Raw genomic sequence first — 13,895 nt, forward strand, 5'->3', positions numbered from 1 at the left:
TGTTATGAGTGTGGTGACACCACTCATTTCAAGGTGAACTACCCCAAGCCCAAAAAGAGGGAGAACCGCAGCCATGACCATGACAAGCACAAGAAGAACAAGAAGCCACTCTTCAAGAACCGCGACAAGATGGCTAAGAAGGAGGCCAGAGTAGCATCCCGAGCTTTTGTGGTAGCGCTCAATGACGTCGATACTTCCTCAAGTGAGGAAGAGAGCTCGGTGGATGAGGAACAACCTGTGAAGAACAAGAGGAAGAATAAAGACTTCACTGGGCTTTGCTTCATGGCGGACGACAACACCAGCGACCCCGAACTTGATCCTTCAGAGGTATCACCTTCCTACGACCAGCTCTTTGTTCTGGCTGATACCTTGAATGATTCTCTTGTTAGCCAGGATAGATTACTTAAGAAAGTAGTTCGTGAGTTAAAGGAGCTCAAATCTAGGTATGAGTGTGTGTCATCTGAGTTTGCCTTGTTTAAGTCTAGGGCAAAGGTTGAGGAGTGTGATAGTTGCCTTTTTGTCATGAGTGAGCTTGCTGAGCTTCATACTATGCATACTCAAGACGCCAATCAGCTTGAGACTGCTAAGAAGAAGCTCCTTGAGGAGGAGTCTAGGTTTACTCTCTTGGACGCTTATAAGAATTGCCCTTTGTTTGCAAAGGATGTTGAGATGAAAGACAAGTACATCAAGAAGCTACAGTCTAGATTGGAGAGTGATGAGTATTCTAAGGATGTGCAACTAAATTGTTCCACCTGCATTGTCTTTAAGGACAAACTCAGTTAGGTTAGAGGGCAAGTTCAAAAGTTTGTGGCTAAGAATGAGTATCTCCTTTCTTTTATGGAGAAATGCTCAGAAGGCAAGGGAAAAATGAATCTGATATTGGCCAAGACCAAAATGTGCGCAGATAAAACGGGTTTAGCTTTGGGGTTGAGTTTTGAGAAGCTGGCTTACAATGGGAATGATAAGATGTTTTCTCCACATCTATTACCCTTGAGGCTGAAAAATATAAGATCAATGCCACACCATAACCCACCAAGAAGAAACCTACACCATAATCCAGTAAGAAGATACCCACATCACAACACAAGAGATCTCTACAGCATAAGATAAAAGAACTTGTGAGAGAGTTTAGAGTGATTGGAGTCAAGTACCTTAGAGACGCTACCACTCCACCTACGGCAAAGAGAGGTTCACCTAGTTAGGTTTTGCTTTCGCCGTAGGAGAGATGAGCGATGTGAGTGGGAGTGGAGAACTTAGGGCATGTACCACCACTTTTTGGTGTACGTGAGTTTTTTTCTCACTCTTAGTCATGAGGTTATGACGTTCTTCAGTATCCTACTAGAGGTGTTGCCCGGCATGAATCTGACCATGATTCATATGATTTTGGTTCACACGTCAGAGGCTTTGAGTCGCAACGCTTTGGCGGACCACATTCTTCTCATTGTGGTGCTCGCCCTCAGCGAGCTAGTGCTGATTTGCATACACTTGCTTTTACTACTTTAGGGTGGATGACCTAGTACTGGATTCCCAAGAGATTTCTATCTAACCCCAGTACTGAGCCATCCATCTACTATTTGTCTCATATGTAGGTGGCAGGCGAAGGTCTGGAGAACAAGTGGCTCATCAACTCTAGTTGTTCATACCATATGACCGAAGATGTATCATGGTTCTCCAGCCTCACACCGACGAAGCGGCACGAGTACGTCACATTCGGAGATGATAGAAAGGGAAAAGTGAATGCTAAATGTATGGTTAGAGTGAGTGAGAGTTCGACTCTCAAGGATGTGCTTTGGTGGAGCATCTGGGATACCATCTGCTTTCTGTATCTCAGTTGTTGGATGAGGACATGGAAGTGCGCTTCAAGCGTGATGCTTCCCGAGTTCTTATTCCTCAGGCGTTTTGATTTGTTGGATTTCTCGAGTAGAGAGAGTATTTGGAGCTGATTTTTTGTGTCTTTTTGGTCTTCTTGATGTTTGATTACCGAACCTTTGTCTGAGCTTTGGATGTGGCATATGTGGCTACAGCATTTGAGTTTTGACTTGCTCACTCATTTGAGTGCTCTAGGCTTGGTCCGAGGATTCCCCAAGCTCAAGTTTGAGAAGAATCTTGTTTTTGCTCATTGTCGACATGGCAAGATGGTTGCCGCCTCTCACCTATCAGTTAATCTGGCGATGACTGAACGACCGGGGGAACTTCTCCATATGGACACTGTTAGTCCTTTTCGAGTTCTTTTGGCAGGTGGGAAGTGGTATGTACTTGTCATTATTGATGACTACTCTCACTACTTTAGGGTGTTCTTTCTTGTGAGCAAGGATGAAGTGTTCTCACACTTTCAATGCTTATCTTTGAGATTGTTCAAGCAACTTCCTGGTGCATTGAAAGTATTTCGTAGTGATAATGACACAGAGTTTAAGAACTATCTCTTTGATGCTTTATGTCTTGAATATGACATTGAGCATCAATTTTCTACCCCACGTGTTCCTTAGTAGAATGGCGTGGTTGAAAGGAAAAATAGAACTTTGGTGAAGATGGCTAGGATGATGCTCGATGAGCATAGGACTCCTGGGAAGTTTTGGGCAGAGGCTATTAGCACATCTTGCTATATCTCCAATAGGATTTTTTTTGCGCTCGATCTTTAATGTGATTTCTTATGAGTTGCGGTTTGGGAGGAAACCGAAAGTTTCTTACTTTAGAGTTTTTAGGTGTCGTTGCTTCATCCTAAATCATGGCAATCTTGACAAGTTCTAGTCACATTCTTTCGATGAGATTTTCTTAGGTTATTTACTTCATGGTCATTCTTACAGGGTTTATAATCTTGATACTAACACTATCATAGAATCCTGTGATGTGACTTTTTATGAATCAACCCTTCGCGCTAGCCCTATTCTTGAGTGTGCAGGTGACCAAGAGCTGAGCGTAAGTATCTTTGTAGATGACGACCTTCCAGCTCTCGATGATGATGAGGATAATCCACTACTTCCTATCACACATGCAACTGAGCTGGATCCTGCTTCTTCTACACTATCAGAAGGCCCTGCAGCCTCTACTTCCACTACAGCTACTTTCGAGCCTGCACCGACAGTGTTTGAGGGGGAGATCGTCTCACAACGTGTGGCTCCTCAATACATTCAGCGGAGACACCCCCACGGTAGATGATTGGCAACCTTTATGAGAGGGTAATGAGGTTCAAATCTGCTCAATATGCTTATTTGATTGATTCTGCATTTATTGCATCTTTTGAGCCTCTTGATGTTGGAAACGTTCTTTCTGATTCAAATTGGGTCAATATCATGCATGAAGAGTTAGAAAACTTTGAGAGAAATAAAATTTGGGTCCTTGAAGAGCCACCCCCAAATGTTCATACCATAGGCACCAAATGGGTTTTCAAAAACAAGCAGGGGCATGATGGGCCTGTAGTGAGAAACAAAGCTACACTTGTAGCTCAGGGTTTCACTCAAATAAAGGGGATAGAATTTAGAGAGACCTTTACACCTGTAGCTAGACTAGAAGTCATTAGGATTCTCCTTGCATTTTCGGCATCCAAGGGTTTTAAGTTATATCAAATGAATGTCAAAAGTGCTTTTCTAAATAGTTTCATAGAAGAAGAGGTATATACCAAGCAACTCCCGTGTTTCAAGCTTCAGAAGGCTTTGTATGGGCTTAAGCAAGCGCCTAAGGCTTGGTATGATAGGCTTAAGTCCTTCTTGTTAGAGCATGGGTACATAATAAGGTCGATGGTTAAAACTTTATTTACCTTTAAACATGACAATGATTTCCTACCTATTCAAATATACATGGATGATATCATCTTTGGTGGTTGTTCTCATACTCTTGTGGACAAGTTTGCAGAAACTATGAGCAGGAAATTTGAGATGTCGATAATGGGTGAGCTCAACTTCTTCCTTGGACTTTAAATCAAGCAATACAAGTTATATTTATCCACCAAATGAAGTACACTAAGGATTTGCTGAAGAAGTTTGACATGAGCGATGCGAAGCCCTTGGCGACACCAATGGCTACCTCGAACGTATTTGATCTAGATGAAGATGGCAAGATGGTAGACCAGGGAGAGTACATGAGCATGATTGGTTCCATCCTGTACCTGACAACGACAAGACCCGACGTCCAATTCGCCATATGCTTGTGTTCTCGCTTCCAAGCATCATCAAGGACATCTCATCACCAAGTGGTGAAGCGCATATTGAGGTATCTCAAACACATCCTTGAGTATGATCTTTGGTTTTCTGCATCCTCTTTGCTTTCTCTTCGAGGTTTTTTAGATGCCGACTTTGCTGGTTGTAGAATTGATAGGAAGAGTACCTCTGGTACCTGTCATTTCTTGGGTACCTCTTTTGTTTGTTAATCTTCTTGCAAACAGTCTAGTATTGCGCAGTCAATTGCTAAAGCTGCATATGTTGCTGCTGCTAGCTATTGTTCTTAAATTTTGTGGATGATTGCTACTTTGAGAGATTTTGGGTTGGACTTCAAGAGTGATCCACTTTTGTGTGTAACACCAGTGCCATAAGCTTAGCTAACAACACAGTACAACACTCTAGAACCAAATACATAGATGTGAGATTCCACTTCTTGCAAAAGCACGATGAGAAGGGAGACATTGACTTGAGATACATAGATACGCAACAGTAGCTTGCCGATATCTTCACCAAACCTCTAGATACAACTAAATTTGCCTATCTGAAGGGAGAGCTTGGAGTGTGTCATCCCTATGGCATTATGTGAGGGAGAGTTTCCATTGTACATAATATATCTTACTTTTGTTGTATTTGCATTGCATAGCATCTTGTAAGATAATCATAATAGTGGAGCTTTGACTTGTATGTCTTTAGCATTTTCAGTTGCTAGTTTTAAATTTGGACTAAGTTGAGTAGTTATGCGGAGCAAGCTTTTAAACTTAGGCTCCGCTTGATGCTTTGATATGAACCATTTCAAACAAGCTAACTTTTCTAAATACGAAATTTGGCTATTTTATGAATCATGTAGACTATGAAATGCTACAATTCTTAATCACCATGTTCATAATTGCTTTGGCATAGTCAATACTTGAGTTATGGCTAGTTTGATGAATATCTTACTCTAGGTTTCTTGGTTCAAGACTGTGGATTAGGGAATATTGCATTATATTTTCTGTCTTTGTCAAATGTTTAGCTCATGATAGAACCTTGGAAGAACATATGTTCCTTGTGTCATAAAGATAATACTTGACATGATCTTGTGAAAAACTTGATAATTTGTGCAATTTTGAATAATCTAGATCAATCAAGTTTCTTGTGCTAAGATGTGATCCAATACGGTTGTCTTGAAGCTTCGAGGTGTTGCCATACCTAGTTGTGTGACACTTCGCTTGGATAAGAGGCAACTTGAGGATAAAATAAAAACAAAGAACTATGCCTAAATGTTTCATCTTTTAAATCATTTGATCTAACTAAGTCTTGGTTTCATATGTGAGCGTTTGCAAAACCTATTGCCATGAATACTTGTATGCCTAGTTCGAGATTGAAGTTTGCTAGTTCTTAAGACTTATATTGCCTCGACACGAATGAATGCTTATGTGGTAGTCACTTTTAACATGATTCGGCTATATGAACATAAACGCGCCAACAATTCTTCAGGCTTAGCTTGTAAAGCTTGATGCTCTAATGTCACTATCTCTTTTTGAGCATCTATGCGATTGTGAACTCCACAATTTACTCTCCATAGCCCTTTGATGTCTCTAGCTTTTGCAAATACTTTGTGATATACTTGTGGAAGCTCATTAGGTCTACATGTTTATGCATTGCATGATCTTTTGTCCTTGATATTTGCATTGCCAAAAGGGGAGAAAATATGCACTAAGCTTTTGGGGAGAAAATATGCAATAAATCACAAAGAACAATCTTGCATAATGAAAAATGTGCATTCATCAAGGGGGAGTTTTTGCATTTTTTGGCTTGTCTTTGTTTCTCTTTGGTCTTATGCAATCTTCTTATGCCAAGTGATCTCGGTTTGGTCTTTTTTTAGCTTTTGGTCACTTGGATGAGTTTCTCTTATTCAAAATTCTTCAAACCAAAATCTTTGTGCTTTGAGAGTTGTCAATGCATTCATCAAGGGGGAGATTGAGAAACCAAGTTAAAATGTGCATTGACTTATTTGTGATGAGTGATTGACAAGGTTGATTAAGTGGGTTTGATGATTTTGAGATTGCATAAGCATGTCTATGTATTGCAATTATGATCATGACTAACCAAAGTTACAGAGAAAATGGAATTAGATTGATTTGTCTTTGAGCCAGGAAAATTGCACTCGCCGAATGATCCAGCGCTCGGCAAATTGAACTCGCCGGATGGTCTGACATTCAGAAGAGTTTCACGCCGGAGCATTTCGACTCAGAAGTTTAAGTACTCGTCGGATGGTCCGGCGTTCAGACGAAGTACACGTCGGATCATTTTTTCTAGAGAGGTTACAAAACTTGTCTGAGGTAAATTCTACACGCCGGATAGTCCAGCGATGGGGTGAAATAGACACCGGACTAATTTTTCCAGAGAAGATGCGAAGAGTGTCTGGTGAAGATGTACACATCGGATGGTCTGCCGTTTGAAGTGTGCTCACCGGATGCTTCGTTGGAGTAAATTTTCTAGAGAGGGTGCAAGATTGCCCTAATGAGACTGTACTCACCGGATGGTCTGGTGATGGGCTTTGTGCACAACGGAGGCTTCACTGGAGTGTTTTCTAGGAGGTTTCCAGCAGAGGAAATATTGCATAGATTGGATGGTCCAGCGTTCAGAAACCAGAACATGACGGAACATTCGGCGTTCATGTTTTTTTGTGGGATGTGCTATGCAACAGATATTTTGTTTTGGACTAACTTGTGATGGAGTTAAATGATGGTGGAAATGTATATTTGCTTGTCTTGTGTTGTACAGCTGATGGATGCAACTTGGTGGTCGACAGCGGGAGGATCGGGACTAAGAAGGGTGTTTGGCGTCGGACGATCGAGGAGATCGGATGGTGTCAAGGGTGATCCTAGCTGTGCACAGGAAGTCAAGCAAAACGTGTGAAGGTGGATGAAGATGACGTATTGATAAAGTCAAGTGAAGGGGATGTCAGTGCAAGTGACAAGATGTCTCGAGGGATTCAGAGTGGGAAAGACTTGCCAGTGGTCAAGATCGCAAGATGGAGTACATATGTCGATATCGTGATGCTTGCTTAGGGCTTAATTAAGCGGCAGTGAGTCATGTTTTGAGAAGCGTGCAAGACGCTTTCATGGTTTAGCCTCAAAACGGTGGATGGATGGAGTGCTCGTGGTATCATCGCAAAGTTTGCATCGAGGCAAAGCTAAGTCATTTAGAAGCCACGACCGTTTGATGAACACAACAATAAATGGACCAAAATACCTCAATGGTTTGTTGGAGGTCAGTAGAAGAGATGGGTATTTTAGGAACAAAGAAAGTTAAGGGTTAAGTTACCTCCCTAGACCTATAAATAGAGTAGTAGAGCTGTGTGGGTGGCTTAAGCCAGCTATTTGAGTTGTATGTGATTGAGTTTTATTAGAGGAAGAGAGGAGAGCGTAGCCTTTGTAATAGGCGAGAGCTTTTTGAGATAATAACACTTTGTAATCTGTCAAAATAGGGCGTTCCTCTTTGAGTAATGAAGTTTGTGGCTTTCCGTGCTTATGTTCATCTGCCTCTAGTCTCTTTCTATTGGTTCCCTTGCTTTGTTTGCAAGATTTTGATTTTCTTGGTGATTTTCGTTCTTGTAGTTAAGCTGCAGGTTTTCCACCTTATTGAGGTTATTCTTCTTGTTATTAGAGGTATAAAGTTCATATCAGAGTTGGTCTTGAATTCCCTTACCTCTAGATCATTAACTTGGAGAATTTTTTCAATCAGTGTTGTTGCTTTCTTGATTTGAGAGATTTTCCTCTGAGTAGTGAATTACCTCGTGCCATGACACTTGATATGATCTTTAATGGAGCATAGGGTTCACATCCATACAAATGGATCAACATTTTCCTTAAAGATTTTTGAAGGATTTTGTCTCTCCATTTTTTTGCTTCCGTTGTTTGTTTTGAGGTGCGTTGAGTAATTAAATAGGAGAAGACTATCCAAGAAATTTAGTGAAATGACTATTCACCTCCTCTATTCACCATTCTTGGCCCTACAAAACAAATCCAGCTGGATGGTATTATGTGAGTTGTCACTACTGAAAAATGATCAAAAGCTTACCATTTCTTTAGTTTCAAGAAAGACGCTGCCGGTTGGATGGTCATACTTGACTAATTGAGGTTTTTTAGGCGAGCAATTGAGTCACCAAGTACTCAACAGTAATCAAATAAATTCTCACAGGACCACGGTCAATTTTCTTGAACAAGCTCATCAACGTGGACATGAACTTTAGTTTTATTTCATCGTATAACAAAGCCACAGAAATGGAAAGAATTACAGACATTTCTTCATCTTCCATATGATACGCTATAAAAATGCGATCCCTCCTGGGTAAAGCTCACTCAAACGGAAGGATCGAATGAACAAGGCCTATATATACGTGTGTGTGTGTGTGTGTGTGTGTGTGTGTGTGTGTGTGTGTGTGTGTGTGTGTGTGTGTGTGTATCCTGTAACTTTATTCTAAACTACTGGCGTCTCCACGTCAGCCCATGCATCACTAGGCAGCAGATGGAAATGGACCCTAGTGTTTACGGGGGATTGGCCGGAAAATGCCGATGTCTCTGTTGTTCACCTCCTGAAGCGGCCTCGCGTTTTTCTCCATGTCCTGTAGAAGGTAAACACGGAAGCCGAAATTTGGTCAATTGGAAGAAAAACCAAAACCAGCTTTCATATTGCTTTAGACTTTTAGCCATATTTGAATCTTCCCAGGCGCCTTCTAGATGTAAGGTCTAAGAGTCACACTCTGAGGCGGTGGAGTTCATGTTTGAAAGACAGAACCAACGGTTGTGGAAATCACACGTTTGAATTCTTGAAAGGAAAAAAACAAGTGAAAAGGAAAGGTTCCTGAACGATTTCGTCATGCGTGTGGAAAAGAGTTAAACGAGACTTACGTCGTGCACGGCTTCCCTGAGAAACTCCAGCTGATAACTGGACACGGTGCGAACCTGCAGGAAAAAAGAACGCACTTGGAACCAATAATTTCCTCAACAACCCAAACCGACTGGATACACACCACACGGAAGAATATAGTATACAGCACGACATTTTTCTGAACTGTTCTGCTCGCGTCATGACGAGGATGATCTGAAGTAAACAAAGAACCGAAACCTAGATGGCGCCGAAACCTACCCTCTTGACGATGGTCCAGATGACCCCCTCGGTGCAGGGCGGCGTAGTGAGGGAGCCCATGTAGCGGTAGTAGACGCAGGCCGTGCCGCGCGTGCCCCGGGGGTCCACCACGCCGATCCGCTCCTCCTTGTCCCGCCGGTCAGCGATCCGCCTGATGAACGGCTCCAGCTGCAGGAGCCAAGCGCAGATGCGCGCGTCTCGCGATGTTATTAACTGTAACCTGCCGGCTAAGCAAGACATGCACGCCGCTTTGTTAGATTGATCAAAGAAGGGATCAAGAGTACCTTGTGCAGGAACGCGTCGTGTCTGCCGATCTCATAGAGGATGCCGATCACGGCGGCCTTGTTCTCGGCGCTCTCGTGGACCATGTGCAGCTCCATGTCGTACCTGCACGCGCGCGCGTCGGAGCTGAGCATGCAATTGCTACGGCTTGACGACGTCCATGTCATGTCAACGCTAACCGGGGCCATGGCGACAGCCGTGGTTAACCGCTAGCTGATTGGAGGCTTACCTGCGGCCGTCGACGGTGTGCTCGGTGGGCGAGTGCCAGTGCAGCTGCCGGAGGTAGTACGCCGTGCCGTTGATCACCAGGCTCCCGGCGTCGCCATCGAACCGCACCTGCAATCAATCAGAGACCCAGAGGCCAGAGCCATCAATAATCCTACCTGCGAACGCTTCGCTCCTGACCTGATTCCCAGTACTAAATACCCCGGGAGTATATGCTAATTAAGAGAGCTAATGCTCCTGGTTAGCTAGCTGATAACTGCTGGTGTCACGTCGATCACGCACGCACCATGATGTCGTGGCCGCGGTTGACGATGGTGGCCTCGGCGGCGCAGTAGGTGTGGTTGAGGTAGCCGAGGGAGCGCACCAGCGAGACGCGCTCGTGGGACAGGTCGATGGGGGACTGCATCCGCCCCGTGCCGCACGCCGCCCACTCCTCCTTGATCGCGCCCCAGTGCTCCGGCCCATTCTCCTCGCCGCGGACGTAGCTGAACTCCTCCTCATGTTCTGCAACACAAGCCACCCAAACGTTTCAGTCCCAAATTGATTAGTAGAGACGCATTAACCGGGAGTTGCAGCCAGCGAGCTTACCGGTCTCTTCCTGCGCTCTGGCGGCCGGGACGACGGCGGAGAGCAGGAGGACACCGGCGAGGAGGGCCGAGAGGGCAAGGCGGAGGTGGCGAGTTGGATACATGCTTTTTTGGTCGTTGAGCTAGCTGATCTGTAAGAGGGGGCAGCATGGTGGGGGCATATATATAGGGGGAGACAGAGAGGGAGTTGGGAGAGGTGTCAGGTTGGATCGGAACATGTCAAACAAACCTGCTGCCATGGCACGGACGAGCATAAAGTAAACGTGGCGGCGTCTACGCATTTCTTACTCTGCCTCGCAGAGTACGAAAATGGAAGGGCTACGGCCTGCAACTCTGCGTTACTACTACACTGAGTCTTAGAGATGAAAATGTAAGGTGTCACAACTTGAAACGCTGCTCGTGCTCGATCCATGGCTCAAGCGATTACGAAAATACACCGTGATTGATTTTTGGTAGAGTTACCAAATGGGAGATTGTAACAAGTGATAACAGATCGTTTAATTTTGTTAGGAAATTAGACACAAGAGGCATGAATTTAATATAAAAAAAAACTCTTCAATACAGAGATAAAAAATCACGAAAGATAATTTACATTTATATTATATATACGACATCGGTACGCTCGTAGGCTATATTCAAATACAATTTTGTTCTATTTCTTCATGGCGTTTGTACAGAGGGATATGGAGGGAGCGGGTATAGTTATTTTCGTTAGGGAGTGGGTGTCTGAACGTCAGGTTCCAACGCTTCAAACCTGCTACCACTACCGGAGACAGCTTCTTTGCCGAGTGCCTGATATACACTCGGCAAAGGCTTTGCCGAGTGCTACACTCGGCAAAGGGCGCTCGGTAAACAGTTTATCGGCAAAGACCTCTTTGCCGAGTGCACTTTATCGGGCACTCGGCAAAGGCTTTGCCGAGTGCTAATCTGACACTCGGCAAAGGTCTTCGCTTTGTCGAGCGCCAGTGAATCAAACACTCGGCAAAGGTGGCATCTGTGCCGAGTGCCACCGGGAGGACACTCGGCAAACAGGCCATCTTTGCCGAGTGCCTGGATCGTGGCTCTCGGCAAAGCATGTTGTCACTTTGCCGAGTGTCATGGCCATTGCACTCGGCAAAGTGACTGAAAACAGCCTTTTTTATTTGTTTTTGACATCCCATCCAAACAAACAGATATATATATAACAAACATCACCAACATCACATATATATCATCAACATCACATATATATCACCAACACCACATATATATCACAAACGTCACATGTCTCACAATATATCACAAATAAGTTCACAAGTAATCCAAGTGCTCCATCATCTACAACCATAATTGCAAATAGAAGTACCATTAACAACCACAAGTATCATCACCAAGATGGTCAATGAAACTGATTTGGTGAAGGATTCGCTGAAGCATGAGGATCGTTCGATGCCGCCGATTGATTCTGCACAAAGGAGAAGAGATTGCATGTGTGAGACAAGATAAATATATACCATACATGAATAAAACTTTCATACTCCACTAGGTTTGACCGTAAGCATGAACATACAAACTAAAACATTTATACTCACAGGAGTAGAATAGTGAGGAGGTAGAGGTGGAGCGAATAGCGAAGGTGGCGGAGCTACACCCGTAGCGGCGCCAATACTTTGCATGTACTGAAGAATCTCCACCATCCTCCGCTGCTCGGCCTCCCGCTCGGCCTCCACCCTCTCCATCGTCGCCTGCATTTGCTCCCGTATCCTCCTCTCTTGTTCTAGCTGGGCCTACAATATATTCACCCTAATGTTACAATAATGCAAAGGAAAGGTATGAAAAAACCAATGAACGACGAATAAACCAGGAATAACCTCGAGTGCCTCCACCCGGTGGTGTGAAGTGTCCTTCCGAGGTCGTATGGCCGGGCTCGTGCTCGTGCTGCTTGCTCGAATCTGGGAGAGACTGGGAGTAGCGGCCGAGTCGATTGCGCCGTCGCCAATCCAGTATCGCCCATGCTTCTTGCCTCCTCCCACCCTCATGACGACTTCTCCATCAAGGTCCTCGGTGCTCGGATCGTACTCTGGCCCATGGACCTCCCTTGCCATCGATGTGTACTCACTAAGGTGGTTGTGGACGGTCGCATTGCTGTACGCCTCGGGCCCGTCCTCCGGGTTGTAGTCGACGTCGGACGTCGCCTTGCCCTTGTGGGCCATAGCAAATGCCTTGAAGATGGAGCAAGGCTGGCCACCATGTGACGCCGACTGCGAGAAAAACAGCAAGATGATTAGAAATCATGCAGAATTGAGCGTTAGAATAAATAAATGAATTCGCGTACCCATGTTTGTGCGTATCCGCTGAGGTTGCGGCTGCCTTGATGGTGTGCTACACCTGGCATCATCAAACGCCGCTCCCGGCACAAGTTGTGCGTCTCCTCCCACTCGCGTGAGCACCACTTGTCCACCATCTGTTCCCAGCACTGGGGATGCGCGGCGCACCAATAAGGAATCATCTACAGGCCATCCAGTACATGACATATCAGAAGATGAAATTAAGCCTACTTAATCTCAAAAGGAATCAGTATTAATGTTCTGTATTTACCTGCAGGTACTGGTCCCGGGTCAGCGTCATGGTTCTTGCGTCCCTTTTGGTGACCTTCGTTCCAACGACAGTCCCGTGGTAAGTTACGACGGCCTGGATGCGCGCCTCGTAATGCATGTCCACGACGAGTTTTTTGCAGCATTTGGTAGCCACCGCATCCGCCCTGGCCTCATGTCCGTCCTGGCATCTAAAGAAATCCTGCATACAAACACGATGTATCCATTCATTATTTCAAGAATGTCCAATAAATACGATGTATTGAGCAATGTAGTGCGAGGAAGACTTACCCACAGCTCTTGCTTCACCCGCTCCGCCTTGTTGTTGAATACCCTGCGGGCCCGATCTGCAGCATCGGGGGCGGCGGCGTAGTTGTCAAACGAGTAGGCCGGCCCCGTCACTCCGGCGTACTCAACCAGGCCAGGGAAGTGCTCCTTGCACAGAAGACCGAGGATGCCATTGACTTGGCGTGTGTGAGCACCTCCACTCGCCACAATCGTCCAGTTCCTGCCCAAGTGATTAAGAAAAATTATTAATTTCTATTTTGATTTTCAACATATCATATAAAGTAGTGATAACATCTAAAGTTACTTACTTTTCCCCCTCGGGTCGAATCAGCGGGCGTCTCTCACGAGGTATCGGTCGCTGAGGGAGGCTCGCGGGACCTTGCAAGTAGACGCTCGACGAACTAGAGGAAGCGGAACCCCCTGCTGTCGCCTCCTCCTCGTCGTCCTCCTGCGCGTCCTCCTGCGCCTCCTCCTCGTCCTCCTGCGCGTCCTCCTGCGCCTCCTCGGTGTCCTCCTGGGGCACCTGCTCCTCCTCCTCTTCCTCACGCGACGGGGCGGCAAGCGACGACTCCCTCCTGCGGCTGCTCCTCCTCCTACTCTGCCCCGGTGCAGCGGTCATTGTCCTTCGGTACAAGGACGTTAGCTTCCTCATC

The 13,895-nt window shown here is 45.2% G+C and overlaps 1 protein-coding gene and 1 long non-coding RNA gene across 2 annotated transcripts; both read right to left on the reverse strand.

The window, feature by feature from the left end:
* Nucleotides 1–8,369: 8,369 nt before the first annotated feature.
* On the reverse strand, nt 8,370–10,527 carry LOC133896123 (alpha carbonic anhydrase 7-like). The gene is made up of 7 exons (XM_062336640.1): nt 10,383–10,527; nt 10,081–10,298; nt 9,799–9,905; nt 9,572–9,674; nt 9,288–9,455; nt 9,050–9,103; nt 8,370–8,763 (listed from the first exon to the last, which is right to left on the reverse strand). Exons 1-7 carry the CDS (start codon nt 10,483–10,485, stop codon nt 8,680–8,682), a joined length of 837 nt encoding a protein of 278 aa, XP_062192624.1. The 5' UTR covers nt 10,486–10,527; the 3' UTR covers nt 8,370–8,679.
* A 1,062-nt stretch (nt 10,528–11,589) lies between these two features.
* LOC133896301 (uncharacterized) lies at nt 11,590–12,132 on the reverse strand. Its single transcript, XR_009905741.1, has 2 exons — nt 11,953–12,132; nt 11,590–11,825 (listed from the first exon to the last, which is right to left on the reverse strand). It is a non-coding gene; the product is annotated as an uncharacterized LOC133896301 (long non-coding RNA).
* Between the last annotated feature and the right edge of the window lie 1,763 nt (nt 12,133–13,895).

The sequence above is a fragment of the Phragmites australis genome, chromosome 16 (genome assembly GCF_958298935.1).
Source record: "Phragmites australis chromosome 16, lpPhrAust1.1, whole genome shotgun sequence".
Lineage (NCBI taxonomy): Eukaryota > Viridiplantae > Streptophyta > Magnoliopsida > Poales > Poaceae > Phragmites > Phragmites australis.

Coding starts and splice junctions, on each gene's coding strand:
- LOC133896123 (XM_062336640.1), bottom strand. CDS start 10,485: ATGTATCCAACTCGCCACCTCCGCCTTGCCCTCTCGGCCCTCCTCGCC. Junction 9,675..9,798: donor CACACCGTCGACGGCCGCAG/GTAAGCCTCCAA, acceptor GCGCGCGTGCAG/GTACGACATGGAGCTGCACA. Junction 8,764..9,049: donor TCAGGGAAGCCGTGCACGAC/GTAAGTCTCGTT, acceptor TACCTTCTACAG/GACATGGAGAAAAACGCGAG.